General features: G+C 39.3%; 1 protein-coding gene across 8 annotated transcripts in view; it reads right to left on the bottom strand.

The window, feature by feature from the left end:
• Positions 1-25,550, bottom strand: part of Cask (calcium/calmodulin dependent serine protein kinase) — a 328,910-nt gene extending 303,360 nt beyond the window's left edge. For 6 of the 8 annotated variants that reach the window (XM_027433199.2, XM_027433197.2, XM_027433195.2 and 3 more), the window contains exon 1: positions 25,358-25,550. In XM_027433199.2, the coding sequence (XP_027289000.1) occupies positions 25,358-25,416 (59 nt within the window). In that variant the 5' untranslated portion in view covers positions 25,417-25,550. The remainder of the gene's footprint in view (positions 1-25,357) is intronic. The other 2 variants (XM_027433198.2, XM_027433196.2) reach the window with 1 other exon arrangement.
• Positions 25,551-25,882: the final 332 nt, after the last annotated feature.

Genomic DNA, 25,882 nt, shown 5'->3' on the forward strand with positions numbered 1-25,882 from the left:
TGCACATGCTCAAGAGCTCCACAAACTAAAATGTCTATGAACCAAGAGTCATTTATGTTTGTTCACAAATGTTTCTTTTTATGCTAGTTTTGTAGGTATTTCTGGAATTCTTAATTATAGGTTGCTGCAAAAGCCAGATAAAGGTGATCCCATATTAAATGTGGGTGACAAAGCTGCAAAACATTTGAGACATGAAAGGGTCCAACAGTCAGATTACAGCTCATTATTACTCCACTTTAAAGATGTATAAACTCAGAATGAGAAGACAGAACTAGTGAAATCAGCCAGCCACCGAAAGACAAAAACTACATGTTCTCACTTATATGTGGAAGCTAAAAACACAGTAGTACCCAGAGGCAGGTAAGGATAGCAGAAGGTACGGGGGTAGGTAGATAGAGAAAGGATAGTTAATGTGGTTGACAAAAATTATCTATACCAAATTAGAACAAAGACAATCTTGGGCTGGACATGGTAGTACATGCCTTTCCTGGCACTTATAAGGCAGAGGCAGGCAGATCTTTGAGTTTGACATTAGCCTGGTCCATATAGTGAGTTCCAGGCCAGCCAGAGACATAGTGAGACCTGTCTCAACAGAAAATCTTGAATGTTCCCAACACAAAGAAATGATCAATGTTTGAAATGATGACCATATTGATAGCTCACTCTGATCTAATTGTTACATATAGTATATATTATTATCACATCATACCTAATAAATAGGTACAATTATGTCAATTAAAATTTGTAATACATATTTTAAAATATCTGTTAATATTAAGCTAGAAGTTGCAAAGGCTATAGCCCATGTTTAAAACTGGAAATAACCTCTTCTCTCTTTAATAGACCACTGATGATATCCAATCACATCAAATAGAGGCTTCTTCTAGATGACTTTTAGTTTTTCAACATTCAAACTCATTAGGAAAAAATGTTTAAGTAAATTTGAAATATATTTAAAAGGTAATAACAGATTAGTATCTTTTCTATATGAAATCTATATAAATTAGAGGGAAAGAAAGGGTGTGGATTTGGGTGGATGGGGAAGTGGGAAGGCCCTGTAAGGGATTGGGGGAGGGGAAACGTATATTCTATAAGCATATTCTATACAAAATGTATTTTTTTAAAAAGAAAAGTACCAGGCAATGAAAGGGCAAAAGGTAAAACAAATTAGCAATTTGTAAAAAAAAAATTTTTGGCTTTTTGAAACAGGGTCTCTCTATGTAACTGCCCTAGCTGTCCTGGAACTCACTCTGTAGACCAGGCTGCCTTGAATTCATAGAGTTCCACCTGCCTCTGTCTTCCAAGTGCTGGGAGTAAAGGTGTGTGCCACCATCGACCCGCTCAAGAAAAATTTTAAAAATTAAAAATGAAAATTAATACTTTCACTGGTGATCAGAAAGAAAGATAAAATACAGTTCTATGTGATACCATTCTTTGCCTATCAGGTCAATAAAATGTAATTGATAAGCCAGGCATGGTGGCACACAACTCTAGTCCTAGCACTTGGGAGGCAGAGGCAGTCAAATTTCTCTGAGTCTGAGACCAGCCTGGTCTATGCAGTGAATTCCAGGCCAGCCAGGGCTACATAGTGAGATCCTGTCTCAAAACAAAGCAAAACAAACAGTCTTAAGCAATAAGCACAATCAGTATTGCCAAATGCACAATACAATAGATAATTAGTTTGCCACTAAAATCAAACATTTTGTTGTCAGTTTTCTAGGGATCACACTGACAATGTTTCTAAACCTGGAGCTTTAGAAATATTGAGACTGATGAAATAAATCGGTGGGCAGAGGCATTTGCTCTGCAAGCCCAGCAACCTGAGTTCAATCTCTGGGATCCATGTGAAGGTGAAAGGAGAAAACTGACTCCACCAAGTTCTCCTCTAACACACAGCCAATAATAATTTAATGTCTCTATCATTTGACTAAGCCGTTCCATTCCTGGAACTCCATTCTTGGTTTAAAAAAATGCGCGTGAACACCTTTCTAAAGTACTAACTGGAATATTTTAAAAAGTGGGGAAACAAAAATTACTATGTTAGGCACTGAGAGTGAAAAAGCAAAACAGTTCCAGGCTTTTGTGAGGTTAGAGCCTACTGGGAAAGCCAGTCAAATTATACAAGTAATTATCTAAAGTACAATAATAGGGGAATCACCAAGCAAATTATGAGGCATTCAAATAAATGAGATGACACACAGTCATCAGAAATTATTTATAATGAATTATCAAGAACACGAGAAAATACTTGTACTAAATGAAAAGCTATCAAATTACAGATACAGTATAAACCTATGGGGAAAGGCAAGACAGAAAAATGGCACGAGGCCTCTGCCTACTGATGATAGGTAAGACCAGCATCTTGGTCTGTGGCACTTGACACGGGGCTGTTTTCATCCCTTACCAGAACTCCGTGGTCTCGTAGCTTTGTGGACACTGTCACTGAAGGGAGTTGACTTGATTTTGAACCCCATTGTTGGGGCACTACTGAAAAGAATAGCAATCATTAATGAACAATCAAAAACCACAGCTGCTTAAACCGGCACTATTTCTTTGAGGTAAATAAGACAATAGCCAAGCATGTAAATGGGAGCTCTTCAAAATGACACAACAACACAAGGCTTAAAAGCACTGATGTACTTTGGAGGTTCAGGAACACTGTGCATATGTGCAGAGCTATGTACAAGCCCAAGAAGCAGTGGAGAGGGTCCCAAATACCTATTACTGCTGTCTGGTTATGAGGCTCTACACAAACTCTGTGTGGAGTAAAGGTGTGTGTGTGTGTGTGCTTCTTTTTTGTATTAGTTAACCAAGTAATAGGTTTTCACACGTTTGGTTTTGGCTGGGTCTCTCTTACCATCCCTCATCAGTTTGCCTTCCTCGCCATACTTTCTCCCAAAATCCTTCTCTTCCTCTTTAATTGTGTTCCCTATTGATCACTGCTAGAGTCTCTTTTTTCCCTGTCATGTGCCCATTTCTAGTTCCTTGCCCATACCCCCCCAGATATGCATCATTTTATGGTTAGAGGCTGGAATCTGCATATTGGAAAGAACATAAGCATATTTGTCTTTCTGAGCCTTCATTATCTCACTTAGTATTTTCCAGTTCCACCCTTTCTTGCGAAATCCCAGGTATGTCTTTCTTTATTGTGGAATAAAACTCCAACACACACACACACACACACACACACACACACACACACACACACACACACACACACTCTCATAATGCCACCTTCTTTTGATGGCTATCCAGGATGATTTCATTTCTTTGCTTTTGTGAAAGGAACTGATGAACATGGATATCCAAGTACCTCTGTAGTAGGAATACTTTGGGTAGATGCCCAGGAATGGTACAGCTGGGTTACCTGATTCCTATAGAGGTACATTAGCCTACACTTCCCATCACATACAAGGGCTCCCCTTTCTTATATCCCAATTTGAATTTGTTTTCATTTATTTTCTTGCTGGTTACCATTCTCAATGAGGTGTGATGGAATCTCAAAGTAGTTTTAGTTTGTATTACTCTAAAGGTTAAATGTTGTCAGTTTCTTTTATTGCACAGAAGCTTAATTTTCATGTAATTTCATTTGGTAATTAATAGGGTTGTTTCCTGTGTTACTGGGTTATAGTCACAAATCTGTTGCCTGTCCCTACATTCTGAAGTCTTACCCCTTTGTTTTCCTTTAGCAGTTCCAGTGTTTCCTGTTTTAATATCTCTGATCTAGTTTGGATTTTTTATGCAACATGAGAGATATGGCTCTAATTTCAATCTTCTAACAGCACCATTTATTGTCTAGGCTTGTTCCAATTAATGTTTGATACCTTTATAAAAACTCTGGTGTCCAGTGCTGTATGGGTTTGTCTATGGGTGTTCTACTAGAGGTTCATTAGTCAACAAGTCAAGGCAAATTTTTAAAGATTTTATTTTTAAGTCATATATAAATGTGTTTTTATGTGCACATTAGTGTAGGCACCTAAGGAGTCCAGAATAGGGTTTGGATACTGTGGAGCTGGAGTTTCAGGGGGTTGTGAGCTACCTACCACTACCAGACATGGATGCTGACAACTGAATTCAGGTCTCCGCAAAGACTTTCAAACTACCTGAAATTCAAATGTAGGCTTCACTCCACATACAAATATCTCACTTAGTATTTTCCTAAGTATTAGTATTTTCCAATCGCTAACAAAATATGCAAGGCTTACTGGCTCAAAATGTTTAAGGAAAACTAGCCAATCATTGACTACTCATGAAATTATGCTGACCCAATGAAAAACCCTAGAAAGACAGACCAAGGATTTAAGGAATATAAACAAAATACTCATTCAGTTAAGATGTCATATGCCTGTAATCCTAGCATTCAGGAGACTGAGGAAGGAGTGCTAGTTTGAGATCAGTCTCAAGTGCATAGTAAAGATCAGCCAGGCCACAGAGATCCTGTCTAAAAGAAAGCCAAAACTTTCTTTTTTTTTCGAGACAGGGTTTCTCTGTGTGGCTTTGGAGCCTATCCTGGCACTCTCTCTGGAGACCAGGCTGGCCTCGAACTCACAGAGATCTGCCTGCCTCTGCCTCCCGAGTGCTGGGATCAAAGGCATGCACCACCACCGCCCGGCTAAGATCTGCATTGCTAACACATTCCTAGAATGCTTACATTCTTCATTACAAGCTAACCAGATGTTGAAGAGTTTAAATTCATATCTGATTGGACACACATGTTTCTCACCTGAAGTTTCAAATTTGAAAATCAACCAAAATTTTACAATTTAAGGAAAAAGAAAAGCATGCTAAGCTAATTTACATTCTTTCTCTTTGCTTTGACTTCAGTGTTAATTTATTGTTGCTCCATCAGTAAAATAAACATACCTCACCTTCAAATAGTCAACATTTTGACCTAATATGTTCTAAATCCTACCTAAGAGGCAAAGCATATAATGTAAGGCTCATAAAGACAACACAAAATCAGTTTAAAGACAAAGGCAGGACCCAGGAAGATGTCTGTAAAAATACTCACTGCACCAAGCCTTACGACTTGGATTGGATCCTTGAGACCAACATGATACAAGAAAAGAACCAACTACACAAGTTGTCCTCTGCCCTCCACATATGCACTGTGGCCACTCAATACACTCTCTCTCTCTCTCTCTCTCTCTCTCTCTCTCTCTCTCTCTCTCTCTCTCTCATGCAGGCACAAACACACGCACGCATACACACATTTTTATAAGGTAAATCATCCTTTCAAAATCAAAGAAAATTCAACAAAGACTATTTCTAAGTAGATGTGCTTCATTCCAACAAAACTTATATAAGTATTTAAGACTTTTTGGTTTTTTTATTTGTTGTTGTTGTTGTTGTTTGGTTTTTTGAGACAGGGTTTCTCTGTATTGTTTTGGATCCTGTCCTGGAACTTGCTCTTGTAGAACAGGCTGGCCTCGAACTCACAGAGATCCGCCTGCCTCTGCTTCCCAAGTGCTGGGATTAAAGGTGTGTGACACCAAAGCCCGGTTGATCTCTGCTTTTTCTTGATGTTGACTTGTGTATGTGTGTTCATGTGTACATCATGTGTACATGTACACACATGTGATGTGGGTGCATGTGTAGGGCAGAGGTGAACATCAGGTGTCTTCTTCAGTTCTCTCCAACTTATATTTTGAGACAGTCCCTCACTTTCCCTGGAGCTCACCCTTTTGGATAGACTGGCTAGCCAGTGAGATCCAAGGATCTGTCTGACTCCGCCTCCCCAGTGCTGCCACACTCAGAAATTTTACTTAGATGATAGGGATCTGACATTTGGTCTTCACACTTGCATGGTCATGTTCCTGTATCCTCAATATTGTGGGCCGTAAAGACAAGAGGATTGCTGGGGTTTGTTGGCTTTAGGTTCAGTAAAAAACCCTGTCTGTCCCAAAGGAATAAGGTAGAGAGTAATAAAGCATTAAGAGAAGATTTTCCTCTGGCCTCCGTGTGTTGGTATGAGCACACTCACCCACAAACATATATGTTCATACACTGTATATATACAGAGACACCCCATCCCCCAATACACACAGAACTTCATGGACAAAGTTTTATGGACAGAAAAATACTAAACAGAAATTTGAGCGTAAAAAAAGGGCAAAGTTCAGTCAAGTTGTATGCTACTTAGGTGGGGGATTGAAGATGCTTATGTGTGGAAAAAAGGGTGATGCAATGACTAGAAGACAGCATCTTTGTTAGAGTCACTAACACAAGCACTATGGAAGGGTCTCAATGTGTCACAGTGTCACAAACAATAATTTTGTCAGCACACTTGCTTATATCTAAGGATGTCATACAAATCTCAACCAGGTGAAACAAGGGCCCTCAAAGTTGCCTGACACAGTGAATAATTGTTTCCTTAAGAGATAAATAATTAACTACAGAAATGGGAATAGCAAAAAGGGTTACTATGCGTATAGATAGCTTCACAAAAGATGAGGTACATGCATTATGCTTTCAGTCAGGTGACATCACTAAGTGTGTGCATACATCTAAGATGACACTAATACAAATAGTTCCAATGACAAAAAAGATGGATCAGAAGAAAATCACAAACTACAAGTGAAGAAAATATAAGTCCTTAGACTAGAAACTAAAAACATAGATTAGAAACTTGGCTTGGCCCCCGCTAGCTATGAAAATCTCTTAATACCGAGTAACGCCTCGATTGCATCATTCTTAAGATATAAATTATAATAGCATTTACCAGACATTTGAGAATGATAGGAAATAGGCTGGGGAAATCTCTTAATGGAACAGTCAGATAGTAAGGAGTAAAAGCAGTATTTCTTCAAATCTCTTTTAGGTTCTTTGTGATTTACAAACTGTGGCTCCTCTTTTGTTTTTTGTTTGGTTTGTTTTGTCTTCTTTTTTTGGGGGGGAGGGGTCCCAAATTGAGAATCTCAGTTCCTCTAGATCAGTGCTATCCAACAAAGCTTTAGTTGATGACAAATTGCCACTAGCAACATAAAGCTATTGAACACATGAAATGCGGCTGATGTTACCAGGGAGCAAAACAAAAAACAAACAAAAAACTTTTATTGAGGTAATAAAATTCACTATTCTAAAGTATGCAATTTGATGGGCTTTAGTATATTCCAAGTTGTGCCCTGATTAGCAAACACTATTCCAGAGACCAAAGAAGAAATCCCATGCCCAGTTCCAGTTACTCTTCATCCTGTCCTCCCCATAACTCCTGGTAACCACTAATTTCTCCTTCAAAAGACTCATGTATTCTGGACATTTCATAGAAATGAAATTATATACATCATGTGATATTTTACGTCTGCTTTCTTTCACTTAGCATAACTTTTAGAGGGAATCTATGTTGAAAATTGTACACATACTTCAATCTTTTTATGGCCAAAAAAATATTTCACTGTGCAATTATGACATTTTCTTAACTGTTCATCCAACAATGAACACTGGGGTTGTTTATACATCTTGACCATTATGAATAATGTTAGTATGAATATTTTATAATTTGCTTATGACTTTTGTCATAAACATAAGTTTTTAATTCTCTTGTCTATATACCTAACAGTGGAATTGCTGGGTCACATGAAACTATACCTTTTCAAAGAATTGAAAGCTTGTTTTCCACAGTGGCTGTACCACTTTATATTTTCATCAATCTACAATCTTGTTATCATTCATCTTTTGCAAATCAATTAAGCATGTTCTTTGACAATTTCATATGTATATAAGGCATTCTGGTTACTTTCTCTTCCCAATCTCTTTTATCTTCCTCCCATTCATGTGAGCCTCTCCTTTTCCCAGATTCATGACTTTTGGTTTTATGATCCATTAGTTTAACTAGGGCCACCTGTGTAAGCACAGCCATCCATCTTTTTAGTTCTAGCCATCCTAAGTGTCAAGTGTTTGTCACTATGGTTTCTTATTTGCATTTAGCAATGATTTAATGTTGTACACTTTTTCATGAGTCCACTGGTGATTTAGAAATCATTTTTGCACAAATAACTAACCTGAAGCAGCTGCTCCTAGCAGCTACCATATTACCTACCTTTGCTCAAGGCTAGGTAGGGTTAGCTAGTTGACTGAAAGTCTAGCATCATGGATCGCACTAGATCAGTGGTTCTCAACCTGTGGGTCGTGATCCCTTTGAGGGTCAAATGACCCTTTCACAGGGGTCACCTAAGACCATTGGAAAACACAGATAATTACAATACATAACAGTAGCAAAAGTACAGTTATGAAGTAGCAATGAAAATAATTTTGTGGTTGGGGGTCACCACAACATGAGGAAATGTATTAAAGGGTCACAGCACTGCACTCAATGGTCCTAGTAAAACAATTAATAATCCGGCAAGGAGAGAAGAAAGGTAAATCAATGCAAAAGATAGAAAAAGGTGGTTCCTATTATAAAGCCCAACAATTTAAAAGTTCTCAAAAATTAGGGAAACTAATTAGTTATTAGTACTAGATAGAATTCTACTATCATGTTCAATATCTAGAATAAAATTCTATGTTTATTAATGTGTTTAGAGGCATTATGAGACTTCCAATGCTTTTGAAGCAAGAAAATATTAGTATTAAACTAGTACTAAAAGAAAACACACAGTTGGGGAAGGGCTTGGGCAGTTAGTGGGGCTACTGGCAATGGAACCAGTATTTATCCCTAGTGCATGAACTGGCTTTTTGGAGCCCATTCCCTATGGAGAAATACTTTGCTCAGCCCAGATACAGGGAGTAAGGCCTACGTCCTGCCCCAAATGATGTGTCAGACTTTGATGGTTCCCCCATGGGAGGCTTCATCCTCTCTCAGGAGTGGATGGGGGTGGGATGGGGGAATAGGAGGGCTGGAGGGAGAGGGAACTGGGATTGGTATGTAAATTAAGATTGTTTTTAATTTAAATTAAAAAATGTCAAAAAGAAGACAGACTTGTTACCTGAAGACCTAGGTGAGATGTCTATTTCATAATGAGCCTCATCTGATACTGCAGCATAAACACTCTTAAATAACATTCTCTGCTTACTAAGAAATTTTGAATCTGAACATTATAGCCTTGCAAATGGTTCAAAACCCACATTCGACAGAATTTATCTACAGCAGTTGCTTCTCTGAAAGGAACACTCAGCTCAAGCATAACTGGCTGCCAAGGAAGTGAGAAAAATTACTGACGCTTACCTCTGACTCTGTAGGGTTGTCCCAGACACCTCTGCGCACAAGGACAAGACAACACAGCACAGACCACCGGATCATTCCTCTTACCTAAAGTATAGTGCAATTTACCAAACTTCTATCATCACCCACCCCTGACCTCTATTTCAGCTAGATAAAGCAGAAAGATAAAAAGCAGACAATCCCTGTGGGTGGATGGTACTGTCTGGGAAAATAACACTACCTTTTTAAAAGAGTTCACGATTTAGTCATCGCCATAAATAATTTTAAAAATTCTTCCCTTCCAACACTATTTTGAGGAAACGGCAAAACTCGGATTATCTGACAGATAGGCTAGTTGCCTTGGGCAACAGACCTGAATGACTGCATTCTGTGTACTCGACTTTGTCTCTCTCTCTCTGTTTGTATCTCACCACTGGGATGAGTAAGTAGGGCAAAAGGTATGAATTAGAAGTTGATTGGAAAAGTGTAAAAACCAAAAAAGGCTAATTCAGTCATGTCAGTCTGAAATTAATTGACTACTTTCCTAGAGTGGGATAAATCAAGAACCAAAACCAAGTAAGTAAGAAAGATAGCTCAGGATCACTTAGTTAAATACTACTTTCTAACTTAAAACATCAGTCGTAGAAGGAAAAGAAATGCAAGCATGGAATCACTTCTGCAACAGAACCACTTTTTGTGCTTTTGATACTAGAGCAGTAGGCTATGGAATGGCCTTTCTTTCCAAAGAAACCCATTGGTTTTCCTTCAGTGGTGTGCGGAGACAAAAGTATCCCAGTCCAAACTGTAGTAAAGTCACTCCTTATATTTTATGTGAAGCTGACCACCATTCACCTTAACAACTTAGAGCAAATTCAAAGGAAAAATCAAGAATTCCAAATGGCACCCCAACTATAGACATGAACAACCATCCTTGGTTGGATGTGCAAATGCTAACAATAACTCTCCCAGGAAATGCTCAGATTACCCAAAATACTAGATATCTATGTGTTCCAATCATTCTGGTGACATGCAAGCAACTCCAGCACTGCAGGACAAGAATAAGAGTACTCCAGGCACAGCAATCAGCTCACAGATTCCTAAACGTAACAGTCACAAAGTAGGATTTGTCTTGGGGAAATAAAAAAGGCAGTTAAGAATAGAGAGAAAGGAAGATTACAAGAGACGATTAAATTAGATTATACTAGAATATAGTAACACTGAGGACATACCAGCGATGAATCCGTGAGAAAAGGTCATAGCATTATCAAACAGTTAGTACTATTACCAAGCACAAAAAGGGCAATGTAGAACATTAGTCACTGAGTGACTAAGTTGATATTAAAGAGAGGAATGGGCTTGTAGAAATGTGAGGGTCATGTATAAAGGCAGACATGAGTGTTTACCTAATGATTTTAACTACTCACAAGGAAACACTAATAAGACTACATCTCAAGCAGGGATCAATGGGCTTTTGGGTTACAGGGCCAGACAGCAAATAGCTGAGGCTCAGTGGACAATGGTCCTGCATAGAAAAGCAGCCATAGACAATAAACAGGTAGGAACCAATTTAGGCTGTAGATCATCATTTACTGATCCAGAGATCTAGGAGGATAGATAGTTCTCAAGATTTGGTGTGCATCAGAATTATCTTGGGGGGCTTGTTAAAGCAATGATAGTGGTATTCCACTTCTTTAGCTTCGGATCTGAAGGGTCAAGGTGAGGTCTGAGATCTGCATTTCTTTTTCTTTTCTTTTTTTTTGGTATTTTGAGACAGGGTTTCTCTGTGTAGCCTTGGAGCCTATCCTGGCACTCTCTCTGGAGACCAGGCTGGCCTCGAACTCACAGAGATCTGCCTGCCTCTGCCTCCCGAGTGCTGGGATCAAAGGCGTGCACCACCACCGCCCGGCTAAGATCTGCATTGCTAACACATTCCTAGAATGCTTACATTCTTCATTACAAGCTAACCAGATGTTGAAGAGTTTAAATTCATATCTGATTGGACACACATGTTTCTCACCTGAAGTTTCAAATTTGAAAATCAACTAAAATTTTACAATTTAAGGAAAAAGAAAAGCATGCTAAGCTAATTTACATTCTTTCTCTTTGCTTTGACTTCAGTGTTAATTTATTGTTGCTCCATCAGTAAAATAAACATACCTCACCTTCAAATAGTCAACATTTTGACCTAATATGTTCTAAATCCTACCTAAGAGGCAAAGCATATAATGTAAGGCTCATAAAGACAACACAAAATAGTTTAAAGACAAAGGCAGGACCCAGGAAGATGTCTGTAAAAATACTCACTGCACCAAGCCTTACGACTTGGATTGGATCCTTGAGACCAACATGATACAAGAAAAGAACCAACTACACAAGTTGTCCTCTGCCCTCCACATATGCACTGTGGCCACTCAATACACTCTCTCTCTTTCTCTCTCTCTCTCTCTCTCTCTCTCTCTCTCTCTCTCTCTCTCTCTCTCTCTCTCTCTCTCATGCAGGCACAAACACACGCACGCATACATACATTTTTATAAGGTAAATCATCCTTTCAAAATCAAAGAAAATTCAACAAAGACTATTTCTAAGTAGATGTGCTTCATTCCAACAAAACTTATATAAGTCTAGGGTATTTAAGACTTTTTGGGTTTTTTGTTGTTGTTGTTGTTGTTTGGTTTTTTGAGACAGGGTTTCTCTGTATTGTTTTGGATCCTGTCCTGGAACTTGCTCTTGTAGACCAGGCTGGCCTCGAACTCACAGAGATCCGCCTGCCTCTGCCTCCCAAGTGCTAGGATTAAAGGTGTGTGCCACCAACGCCTGGCAAGACTTTTTGAAAATCATGCCATCTTCTGCTCATAAGAACCTCATAAAATCAGCAGTGTCAGTTATTAATATCCCTCTAAAAAGGAGGGGGGCACTTTTATTTTATGAGCCTGTATGTGTGTCTGTGTGTACATGTATGCCATGTGCATGCAGTTACTCACAGTGACCAAAAGATAACACTGGAACCCTGGAGCTGAATTGGAGGCACTTGTGAGATGCCCAGCAAGGATGCTAGGAACAGAACTTGAGTCCTCTGCAAGAGCAGCAAGCTCTCTTAACTGCTGAGCCATCACTCCAGCTCCCCATTCTTCTTTTATGAGATAAAGAAATAGAAGAGGGAGGAGTGACAATATGAGCAAAAGGGGGCAAGACTACTTTGGGGATACCCACAGAAACAGCTGACGTGAGACAGTGGGAGCTCACTGACTCTGGACTGACAGCAGGAGAACCTGCATAGGACCAAACTAGGCCCTCTGAATGTGGGTGACAGTAGTGTGGCTTGGGCAGTCTGTGGGGCCACTGGCAGTGGGATCAGGATTTATCTGTAGTGCATGAACTGGCTTTTTGGAGCCAATTCTCTTTGGAGGGATACCTTGCTCAGCCCAGATATTGGGGGGAGGGCCTTGGTTCTGCCTCAAAGTGATGTGCCAGACTTTGTTGACTCCCCATGGGAAGCCTTACCCACTCCAAGGAGTGGGGGGGGGGAGTGGGAGGAGCAGGAGGAAGGGAGGGAGTGGGAACTTGTATTGGTTTGTAAAATGAGAAAAGATTGTTTTAAATAAAAAATGATTAAAAAATGAAATAGAAGAAAATAATTCAAATACTAATATCTCGTGAACCATTATGTAATAATTTTCCAACAGGCATGACGGTGTATGCCTTTTCAGTACTCAGGAAGCTGAGAAGATGAATTTCTGTGAGTCTGAGGCCTGCTTGGTCTACATCGTGAGTTCCAGGCCAGCCAAGGAGACCCTGCCAAGTAAACAAACAAATGAATAATTTTAGAAATAAAGCTTCTTTAGGATACTTATTTCTTTTTTTTTTTTGAAGGGGTACATTTTAAGAGAGTTTCTCACTCCAAAACCCAGTCTAGGCTTGAATTTATAATAACCCTCCTGTCTCAGTCTTCCAAGTGCTGGAATTGCAGGAATGAGCCATCATGCCTGGATCCACAATTAAATTGCATTTTGTTTCAAATCTTGAAATGGATCTGGAAATAAGGGGATATGTGCTAATGAGGCCATCAAATCCATATTCATATTTGTAAGCCTAATAACGAAGCCACCAGGTTAAGTCTAACCAAGAAGCCCAAGGTTCCAGACATTAACTAAAGTCCACTAAACCTGCTTACAGGTCATAGAATATGAAGCACCATCCAGCAGTATAATGAGAACATTCAGCCATGGAAGAAATATTATTGTGGAGAATCTAAAAGGTGTAGCAGCAAGCCTTGAATGCTCCCTCTTCAGATTTCCAGGCTTTTTCTGCAATGATGATAACAAAGCATTTTCACATGAATAGACGTTTACACAGATCAGTTTAATTGCCATGAAAGAAATCTTCTTAAAAAATGTTTGAGACTATAATTACAACATTTCTCCTTTCCATTTCCTCACTCCAAAACCTCCCATATACTCCTCCCCACTCTCCAAATCCATGGCCTCTTTTTTCACTAATTGCTATTGTATGCATATATATATATATATATATATATATATATATATATATACACACATATATATAACCTATGTATATGCATCTATAACATATAAAGATATATTCCTAAATATAACCTATTCAGTCTGTATATTGCTACCTGTCTGTGTATTTTCGGGGCTGTTTGGCACTGGGCAACCAATTGGTGTTCTCTTCCCTGGGGAAGGCCGCCTCTCTCCCTCACAGCTTTCATCAGTGGTAGTTCTCTCTATAGGACTGAAGCCTCGTGGGCTTCTCTCTACCCATTTTGGCATGCTCCCTGGCGTCATTCTTGCTTAGCTAATGTTTAGGCAGTCATTTTGGTGAGACTTATGAGTGTGGCTTCTGATATTACTAGGAGACACAACCTCACTTATCTCTGGCTCTTAAGATCTTTTGGCCCCTTCTTCCTCAATGTTCCCTGAGCCTCAGGTATGAGAGTGTTTTGTAGATGTGTCCATTGTGAGAAATCTTTTTAAGAAAAAAAAGCATAGTTTACAAAATGTATGATTAGTAAAGGTTTTTCTCTTAAAAATACGTTGATTGTAGTGTGAGCTAAATATATTCTCAATCTGACCTGTTATCTGAATAGTATGATTTTTTTCAAACTCATGTGAAATATACTTAAGAATGTTCTCAGTGAAAACAGCATCCTGTTTGTTTTACAGGTATCTAGTTACTTCACAAGTAATTTAATTTAAAAAAGAAAACTACATATTAAAAAGATTACCTTGCTGGAGTGATGGCCCAGTGGCTAAGGACACATGGTACTCCTGCAGAGGATCCTGTGGGTTCCTAGCACTCACATGGTTACTCATAAAAGTAAATAACTCATTTTTAAAAATATACTATTGAGTCAGGGGGAAGAATAGAGGAGGGGAAGAATAGAGAAGAGGAGCAAGATAAGAGACACCTTAATAGAGGGAGCCATTATAGGTTTAAAGAGAATTCTGGCACTGGGGAAATATCCAGGAATCCACAAGGATGACTCCAACTAAGAATCTAAGCAATAGTGGAGAGGTTACCTTAAATGCCCTTCTCTGATAATGAGATTGATGACTACCTTATATGCCATCCTACAGTCTTTATCCAGTAGCTGATGGAAGCAGAAGCAGACACCCACAGCTAAGCACTGAGCCGAACTCCTGGAATCCAGTTGCAAAGAGGGATGAGTGATGAGCAAAGGAGTCAATACCAGGCTGGAGAAACCCACAGAAACAGCTGACCTGAACAAGGGGTTGCTCATAGACCCAGACAGATATCTGGGAAATCAGCATAGGACTGACCCAGACCCCCTGAACATGGGTGTCAGTTAGGAGGCCTGGGTAATCTCTGGAGCCTCTGGTAGTAGATCAGTATTTATCCCTAGGATACAAATGAACTTTAGGAGCCCATCCCACATACAGGAATACTCTCTTAGCCTAGACACATGGGGGAGGGCCTAGGCCCTGCTCCAAATGTATGACAGACTTTGAAGATTCCTCATGGAAGGTCTCCCCCTCCCGGGGGAGCAGAAAGGGGATAGTATAGAGGGTCGGTGGGGGGCAGGGGAGGAGGGGAGGGAGAGGGAACTGGGATTCACATGTAAAACAAGCTTGTTTCTAATTTAATTTAAATTTAAAAAAGAGAAAAAGATAATATTGAAGTGTGCATGGTGGCCCATGCCTTTGCCCCAATAATCAGGAAGCAGAGGTATGTGGATGTCAGTGAATGAGGCCAGCCTGGTCTACAAGTTGAGATCCTGTCTCACAAAAAAGATAATCTCAAATATAATGTCATATTATACTACTAGGACTAAGTCCTAATTAAGATGATATCAAGCCTAAGTATTATACAGGAAGTTATTCATATACAAATAAAGTCAGACAATTCTCTTTTTAAACTAATGAGTTAAGGGAGAAAGGGCCAGTCAGCAAAACTTCTAACCTAAATGATGCAATATACATAACACTGTTCAAGGATCAGAGAATAGGATACCTTTAACTGTCCTCTGAAATCAACCTATTTCCATAGACGTGGTCTAAGTAGACCACCCTCTTCCAGCATGACAATCACTCTTACAGAGTATGCATTTAGGTAATTTACAGTCAGTGCCCAATCTTTCACAGACTACAATTTTAGGGTCTTTCTGTCTCATTCGTCCTCAGTTAAGACATGGAAATTGCTGTCATAACAAAATCTGGGAAACGATTACACTATAAATTTAGTAAATCCTGTATATAGTTATTTTTAAATACATATTCTAGGACTTCCCCTTTCTTTTAAAAAATTACAATTTGTATTGTATGTATATGTGTACACACACACACAAAAGAACAACTTGCAGGAATTGGCTCTCTCCTTCCACAATGTGAGTCCCAGCAGGAATCAAATTCAGGTAGTCAAGCTTAGTAGCAAGTGCCTTTACCCTGAGTCATCTCACCAGTCCTAGATTTTCCTTTTCTTCATCATGAAATCTCAGATTATGAACAATTAATTAATTCTACCAAATGTCACAATACAAAAGTGTGATACAAACCTTTTGTTTGACAAAATCTTTGGAGCTTTCCATAGCACTGTAAAACTACAGCCTAGGACAGACTCACAAATTCTGAAAAGCTGTAGACTCCAGAGTATCTTTCCTAGTATATAACAATTTTTTGCTAAAAGACACTAAATTCTCTTGAATATAGTCTTAAAACTTTCCTAAGAGTTATTCGAGTTCCTCTACCTGAATTCCTCTACTCCTTTTTTAGAAACGAGGAAACAGGCCTAACATTTCAAAAATTACCTAAGGAGGAGACTAACAAACCCTTCAAGTTTCATGTCCTCTACAAGATTTCCTCAACTTTATTGTCCTGCTAGGTGGTCACTCTGTCTCTGGATTTCGCACTCAATATTCTCTACTGATGACATTCTGCATGCTAGCTGAAGAACTATGCAGAGACAGCAGTGTGAACAAATCAGCTGCGACTCCTGCCTTATCAGGATTCAAGAACTAATGAGATATTGTCTAGATTTAATCATCTTACTCTTTTTATTGATAGAGAGCTCCTTGAGGCTAGAGATTTCAAGTGTTCACTGAATAATAATAATAATCCAACTAAAATAAAAACATGTAGACATTTCCATAGGTTGTATCATTTAATTCTCATAATCTCCCTAAGGAGAATGTACTATCACTTTCATTGTACAGGCAAAGAAACTAATGCTCAGAGTTGTTAACTAATTTGCTCCTGGCTTCACAGCTACAAATGAATTGATAAATGAATAAATACTAGCACCTCAGATGACTTTACCTACACAGTAGGAAAGAATGTTCATTTCCTCATATTATTTATGTAACAGAGCATGTGTTTAGCATTGAGAAAGTACATATCTGAAATTTGTTGAAACTTATGTTCATAACTGCCAAAAGAAGTTTGAGTATGGCAGAGACATCCTACAATTAAAAAAAGACACTTATGCTGCACTAATAATCACTAATCTACGCAAATAGCTTGTGAAGTAGATATCATTCCTTCTATCAAGAAGAAAATGGCTACATCGTGCCTAAATGTGACTAAATTGGATCTTATGGGGCTGCCTTACAAGCCCCAAAGCAAGGAAATCATATATTCAGGGGAAACAAGATGAAGCAGACAAGCTAAAAAAAAAAAAAACCAAAAAACCAAAACTATGTTTCTTTAAAGCACAAATATGGATGCATGAAACAGCAGTGACATAATGGCTATCTGCATACCATAGCAGGGGTAGACGCCTCTGTAACTGAATAAACCATCTGTCATTCAATACACAGTAAAATCTATATATGGTTTGGTGATGTCCTAGTTTGTTTTCTGCTGCTGCAATAAAACATTGACCAAAACCAACTTGGGGGAGGAAAGTGTTTATTTGGTTTACATGTCCCAGTCACAGTCCACCATTGAGGGAGGTCAGGGAAGGAACTCAAACAGGAGCAGAGGCAGTTATCAAAAAGTAAAGCTGCTTACTGGCTTGCTCAGCCTGCTTTCTTATACAAACCAGGACCACCTGCCAGGAATGGCACCATCCACTTGGGCTAAGCCTTCCCACATCATTCATTAACCAAGAAGTATACCCGACAGATATTCCTACAGGCCATTCTGATGAAGGCACTCCTTAGTTGAGGTTCTCTCTTCACAGATAACTCTAGTTGGTGTCACGGTGACAAAAACTAACCAGCAAAAATGACAATAATCTCAGACTGACATACACCAAATACATATTCAATAGTGTGTGTGTGTGTGTGTGTGTGTGTGTGTGTGTGTGTGTGTGTGTGTGTGTGTTTGAGACAGAATTTCATGTAGCCCAGGCTGCCCTCAATATAGGCTACATAGGCTGCTCCCTATGTAGCCGAGGCTAGTCTTGAATTTCTGTTCTTCCTGTCTCTATTTCTCAAGTGCTGGAATTACAGGTGTGTCACATCATGTCTAGCAATATAATGTATTTGGGAGAATAAACCACAGGGGAGAAAGAAGAAAGAATGAAGGGAAGGATGAGTATGGATTGTTCATTCACTGTACATAAAACAGTACAATAATGGCTCTAAAGCCAAAAAAGTATACTAAAAGAAATAGGAAATTTGGCTTAAAAACATAATACAGGAACCCAATAACAGAACACAAGAAGCTGAAATGAAAAAAAATGTATACTTAGATACAAAAACATATCTTGGCTTAGGAATGATTAAATACCCATTTTGTGTTGTGACTAGATGTGAGGGAAAGAGGATGAGAAAGGAGAGGAGGAGGGGTATACTAGCACTATCCAAAGACAAGGATCCTTGATACTAGAAAGAATTAAGATCTCTATAGTGGAATGATGTAAGTGTGATAAATACCAAGAACTTAACGTAAAATTTAAAAGATCAAATATTTACTTTGTCACTCAGTGAAAGGCTTCTGTCTAATTCATGGCCATATGCAAGCAAGAGAATGGAAATGGCATCATTTTTAAAAGCCAGTAATCAAAAATCTACAAAACACAAATACAGCAAAAAAAGCAATCTGTATTATAAATTTGCAACTAAAATATAAGCTCCAAAAATGTGAAAGCAGAACATCTCATCAGCTTGGTGGCTGGTGACAGATACTTACTCTACAGTAGTAACTGTACAAAAGGAGCCTTTTGACTACTTAATTGAACAGTGCTGGTGACCAGCTGAGACAGATTTAGTTCAGGACATGGTTTTCAAAGTCAAAATGCAATTCAGTATTTATCACGGGACATAAGAAATCACCCCACCCTACAATCCAGCAAATGCCTATCTAGGAAAACCTTACTACTTCTGGCTTAGAAGTGTAGAATTAGTCTGGAAAATAAACACTTGAAGAGTGAAGGAGATGGAGTACCAATTAAATTTTGGATAGATGGTCAAGAGTCCTTACTTCCACTGCTAAAGAATATGTAGATTTTTCAGTTAATTTGGTAAATGTTAATATTGCATCATAGAGCAGTGGTTCTCAACCTTCCTAATGCTGTGACCCTTTAATACAGTTCCTCATGTTATGGCAACCCCAACCATAAAATTGTTTCATTTCTACTTCACAACTGTAATGTTGCTACTGTTATGAATCATAATGTAATCATCTGATATGCAGGATATCTGATATCCAAACCCTATGAAAGGGCCATTCAACCCCCAAAGAGGTCATGATCCACAGGCTGAGAATCACTGTCTTGGAGCAAGAGAAAAAAGAAGCAATGATGGAAGGAATAGTATATAACTATACTATATACTGGAAATATAACTGGAAAGTAAAGAAATCGCCTTTTGTAGTAATAAATTTGAAAAAGTGAAAATCAGTCTTATTTTAAAGAAGTCCAATGCAGTCTCTTTCACACCAGTAGAATGTGGCCAAAAGGAACAATCTTTAGAAGCAGATAGAACCCCATGTGATCTTGGCCAGATTACTCCTCACCACCTCTTGTGCTCAGTCTTCTCTCTAAAAGGGTTAAAATTAAATGACACAATACAAGTAAGATGCCTAATATTAGAAAGATGAGTTGATGTCCTTTGCCAAATAGTCATTAGGTTATAAAACATTATTTTTATTTTTAAAACTCACAGTTAAAGTATGAAACATTTACAAAAAGACAACCATTCAAGTACAATCTCAAAGCACTGTGGTACACCTATTTCTATAATTTATTGATCATAGTTATAAAGATGCAAGAACTTCAATGTAAGGGAAATATCTAAGAACACAATTTAAGGGAAATCAGAAATATAGTCCACTGTGTGATGCTTATATACACAAGAGAAAAATGGAAGGTGAACTGTGGATGTCAAATTGTACACAAAGTATGTCACCATTATGGAAGTTACTGGAGTCCACATGAAACACTTAGGAAGAAGTTGCAAATGACAAAGTACAATTGGTAAAAAATGTACATAAAAAGATATGTACATAGACAAGTAACTGAAGAGCTCACTTTCCCCCCAAGAGCGCCCCAGAATCAACTGCTCAGGAATTGACCTTGTCCCAAAATTCTGTAGGTTGTCTTCTGTGGAAAGGCGGCTGAATCTCAAGTGTTGGAATTATCTAGATTCTTAGAAATGTAGCTGGTGACTGTGTGTTTCATTTGCATTACTACATGGCTATTGCTGTGATCATGTTCTTTTTTCTTGTAACACTACTTGCTTTTGGAAACTTTCAAATCATTCAGACTTACATATGACCTTCTGCTAACATTAAAAACTAGTTTATGTACATGATCCACTTAAATTTTCAGTAAGATTCTTCTGCATGATGTAAAATTCCCCATGAGGTACTAGAACTCAAAATCACTGAGATAATCAATATATGGGAAATCCAGAGTGATTAGTACAAATCAGTAAAGCTGGTTTTTCCTTTCATGCTTAATTATATATTTTCTATATTATTAACCCAGTATTTACATAAGACTGCATTTAACTCAATTCTCTGGCAAATTGCATTATTGTAGTCACAGGTACAGAATTTAAAGTATGTAAGTAACTTAACCATTCTTTTAATCAAATGTGTGTGCAAACAATCCATACTAAACTAATGAATTTCTTATTAAATTAAGCCATTGTAGTAGAAAACTATCATCAATGGTTATTGAAGCAATCCTTGTTCTGTGTTGTTTCAAACATCAAACAATCACCATGTTAGCATTAGATGAGTGTCATAAATCAATGTGAATCTTAAAAGGCCCATGAAGCCAAAGCCAAACACAGGCTGAAACGAAATTCTTACACAACAGCCTCTGAGACATAGGTGCATAGAAGATAAAAATCCATGTTTTGGTCTGATAGCTTAAATGCATTACAAAACATATTTACTCTGCTTTGTAAAAATGTTAAGCCTTTGAAAAGCTAGTCCCAGAAAACTGCATATATCAGCTAAGTTTTAAAACAGTGACTCTTCACCCAAGATTGATGTAGTTTTAAAAACTACCTGACATGTCCCAGAGAGTCTGTCTTACACTGCTCTGTCACAGGGCCTGGCACTGATCATTTTAAAAGCTCCCCTGATAGTTCTAATATGTAGCCAGGTAGAGCACCACTACTTTAAACTAATTCTGCCTTTTGGGACAATAATTACCCCGAGGTTGATAAATACACTTTTTGTCTTTTAATGAGATTTTATTAAAACTCCTCAATTTATTCCACAGCTAATGAGTGACTATTACATTGCAGGCAGTGTGTTTAGCAATGGGGAAAGATGTGTGTTATATATTTCCCTGCCTTCAAGAAGCTACCTATTAGCTAGGTAGAGACCATAAATAAGTAACTGTAATTAAATATGATAAGTGCTCTTGGGGTGTAAGCAAATACAGCATGCCTGGCAAACTTGCATGTCATCCTTGAGCAAGGGTCATGCTGCATCATCCCAATTTTAGTCTATGTCTTAGCATAGCAGGAGAGTCAGAAGTTCCAGTTTACTGAATATCCTAAAATCCAAGACAAATATTCATCCTCCACAAGTTAAAAATTGTACATTTTGTGATCCTTTTTCAAACACTGCTTGTGCCAGAACAATGCTGTTTTTTTATGTTTTAATTTAAAACTGTTTTTTTAAACTTCTTTCATATACTATTACTGGTTTTACATTTACCTACAACACTATAAATCTGCAAAAGGGACAGTTATGACATAAATTAGTCATTAACTTGCATTTGTGTAATACCTTTTATTTCCAGTAATTGCTACATTTGTTAGAACAAGAAGATTGGGGGCTAGATGGGTATGGTGGTAAAATACAATTAATCACAGCATGTAGGAGGCAGAGGCAGGTAGGTATCTGTGAGTTTGAGGCCAGCCTAGTCTAGAAATCAAGTTCCAAGCCAGCCTGGGCTACATATAGTAAGACCCTGTCTCAAAAACAAACAGGGAAGTTTTTTGAATTTCCTTCAATAACTTGAAAGATTCCATATGAAAAATGTGATGGAAAGAAGAGGCATTGAAGAGTTTCTGGGAGTTTTAAGTTTTTAAAAAGAAATGGCATCTTCCCAATCTTTATAATTAAGATAGATGATTCTTTCAAAATAGCTTTAGCAAGAGTAAAGGTTGCAACAACTACAAAAAAATATATTCCAAATAGCATCTCCCTTCAAACCTCCTTACCTAGAGCCATGTTCTTAACCAAGAAAAAGACATCTAAGGGGGATCTAAATTACATTGGAATTAAAGCCAAGTGTGGCAGCACACACCTTTCATCCCAGCACTCAGAAGATCTATGAGTTCAAGAGCAGCCTGATCTACATATCAAGCTCCATACCAACCAGGGCTACATTTATCTCAACAAACAAACAAACAAGAAATCAGATAGATAAACAAACAAACAAACAAACAAACAAACTGGAAATTTGCTTTACACCACCAATAATGCCTAGCTCTGGTGATGGGTGAGTGGGTGGATGGGGAGGCAGAGGAGTGAGTGGGTGGCCAATACGTCTTGAAAACTGCAATCTATTTTAAAGAACCTTAGTGAAAATCTAAAACTATTAAGACATTGTGGTGTAAACACAATTTGTGATACTAATTTGATACAAAAGAAAACCAAAATTCTGTAGAGTCTGGATAGAAATCAACAAAAAGATTTTCAGGAGGAATGATGATCTGCAAGGCCTTTCTGTTTAAGCTCATAACTGAACAAATTCTTAGTTTAAATGTATGCTGTCTAGGTCCCTGCAAAAAAAAAAAATATCTCAAACGAATTTCAGTTTCAGGATCAATATATACTGACACAATTTACTGGAGAAACCTTCAACCTTTGCACAGGCTGGAAAACACCATTATTACATTCTTTAACACTGAGACTATCTTGGATTCATTATTTCAAGAAATGGCATTTTATAAATGACACCAAGTCAGATTTTGTAGACTAGGAATGAAATTTCACAGTTCACAGAAGTGCAGGCAGCCACTGACTACCTAGCATCTCAAAATTAGCTCGTTCTTTCTTCCTCCTTATGTAGCTGCAAAACAACAGAATAGATAAACTTAATTCTACCAGGGGTGTCTTCTGAAAATATATTATCAAATTTAAGTCAGTGCAAAAAGACTGCTAACATGAGACTGACCACTTTCCAAAATCCAAGGGGATCACACTGTCATCCTTTTAGACCTGAAGGAATCAGAAGCAGTCACCATTATTGATTCAGTTATGGCTATTTTCCAACATCATAATATATGAAAGCATCGTAATCCCACATTTTCCAACTGCAGGCTCACTTACAACAGCCATAACTAAGATACAACAAACATCACTCACTCACACCTGGTCATTTGGGTGGTTTTGAGAAACATCTAATTTACCTTCTTTGTGTGCTCTCAACAATGAAGAAGTGAAGGAGATTTTTTTATATTTTTCTCTAGAAATGTGGTAGTCGACTGTGGCTATTAAGCACTTGAAATGTGGCTAATCCAACTGAGGCAGTAAATTTTGCATTCTGCTTAATTGATTAAAATTTAGAAATAGCAAATTCCGTTACTGGAAAACTTTTATGTATGTTTGGAACAACTTGAGTATGTGAATCTACTTTTGCACATGCAAATTTTATGAGACCTAAATACAGATCAAGTACTTCTGGTGAAAATTTAGCTTAGCGTCAAAATCGAGATGTGCTGTTAGTATAAAACACACATAGGATTTAAATGGCTTAGTATGAAAAGATGCACAGTATTGCAAAAAATTCATGCTGAAATCACTAATTCAGATGTAATATATTAAATAAATATTTTATTAAAATTAATTGTACCTTTTTGTTTTAAATCTTTCTAATGTGGCTACTAGAAAATTATAAATTACACGTGGCTCTCATTAAATAGCTTTGGGCAGCGCTGCTCTAGGGCACAACCACGACTCTATCAGACACATTTGGACATCTTCCTCCTAACAGACAGGCTGGTCATTGAACAATGGGGCAAGGAGTAATGCGTCCTCGAAGCATTTGGGTCTAAGAAAAGAGTGTAGCAAGCTCTACCCACAATTTCACCATGTGAGCAGCAATGTAATACCTCAATATGGAGGAAAAAATGAGTTATCAGTACTCAAAAAATTGAAACTGAGTATACTGCAGACAACTTAAAAGAGGTAGAGCCAACTGCTCTGTCTTGGTTTCATTTCCCAACTGTGAACCTTAAAATAGACAATAAAGCACCGCTTCCAAAAAGAGGGAAAATATTTCAATACTAGCTATCTAACGAGCCCTATTAAATAAGCAAAAATCGCTCTTAAATCTCATCTCAACTTCCAAAGCCACAGAATACACGCTGAGCTAGGAAATCAACTTCAGATTGCCAGCATTTCCCTCACAAGCAAATTAGCAGGATTGTGCACTTGGAATATTGTTTGACAAGAATGAAAAGGAAACAATTCAAAACAGATTTCAGGACCGGACAATTAGATGAGGAACTGCAGATTTAATTCTCAATCAGTACTGTGATTAATCTGATTCCCTTCTTTTCCCTAGTGTAATTATACAACACAGATGAAAGGATGAGCATTTGGACTGTCAGTTCTATATTCTAGACCAGCCCGGTGACTCAAAGCAGACGGCTCTACCACGCTAACCACCATCCCAACAACAGTGGAAGGGAGCCTCGAGCACTGATTGTACAGTCATTGCATAACGAGGCATTAAAAATTTGGGTGCCCCTAACTCTTTCTACGTTCGTCTAAGGCAGGTGAAGAATTTGCTGAAACTGGACGCACCCGTCTTCAATGACCCTCTTAAATCCGGGCACGGGGTGAACACAAAGGCATCTGTCTAATATCCTGGCACAATAGACACACACCCCACAATTAAAAACCCTGGACGCGCTCCTCGCTCTCTCCACACACGCACACGAAATGCAGGCTGCTCTTTTCGTGAAAAGGTCTATGGTACAGGAAAGGTAACAATAACCCCAACTGTTCCCAGGAAGCAACTATAAAATCGGTCCTGCCACGTCCCTGTGTAACCGTCAGATAAAATGCAGGGAGCCCGCCCCACGCCTTATGGGGTGGCCGACCCGGGCTCGTTGGCCTCCACGGGTCGTTGAGAAGCCCCCAGACCCTCTCCTGGCAGGAGATCCAGGTACACGTCTATAAATACTCCAGGGTGAAGAGGACGAGGGAGGCAGAGGGGAGGGAAAGAGGGCAGGGGGCAGGCCCGGAGCGGGTGCGGGAGGCCCCGGGCATCGCTGAAATGCATTTTTCCACATTCCCGCTCCCTCGCGTGGAGACTCACTTGCCGATCACCTCGCACAGCTCGTACACATCCTCGAACAGCACGTCGTCGTCGGCCATGGTCCGAAGGGGACAGTGGCCGCAGCGTGGAGGGTTCTGAAAACTGGGTTGGGGGCGCCCAAGAGCTCAGTGCCCGGGTTCCGGGCTCGCGTCCTCCCCACCGGACCCGCAAGCCCTCAGTGCCGAGGAAGCTCAACTGGGGCCGCGAGGCCCGGAGACTGCAGCGCCTTTCCTCTGCCGGCTGCCGCCCCGGCGCGGGCGGCGGGGCCGGGGCGTGGGAGCGAGGGCGGCCCGGGCCCCGGCGCCGCCCGCCCGCCCGCTGCTCTTGGCGCTGTCGCTCGCCGCCGCGCTGCCGGGCGTGCGGACCCTCGGGGACCCGCGAGGCGCCGCACTCTCTGCTCGTCAGCCCGCGCGGGCCGCGAGGCCGCGACCGCTCCCTCTGCCCGAGACCGACTCCGGCGCGGCGCGGGGCAGCTCGGACTACAGGGGGGGCCGCGACAGCACCATGGAAGGAGGATCGTCGCGA

The sequence above is a fragment of the Cricetulus griseus genome, chromosome X (genome assembly GCF_003668045.3).
Source record: "Cricetulus griseus strain 17A/GY chromosome X, alternate assembly CriGri-PICRH-1.0, whole genome shotgun sequence".
NCBI lineage: Eukaryota > Metazoa > Chordata > Mammalia > Rodentia > Cricetidae > Cricetulus > Cricetulus griseus.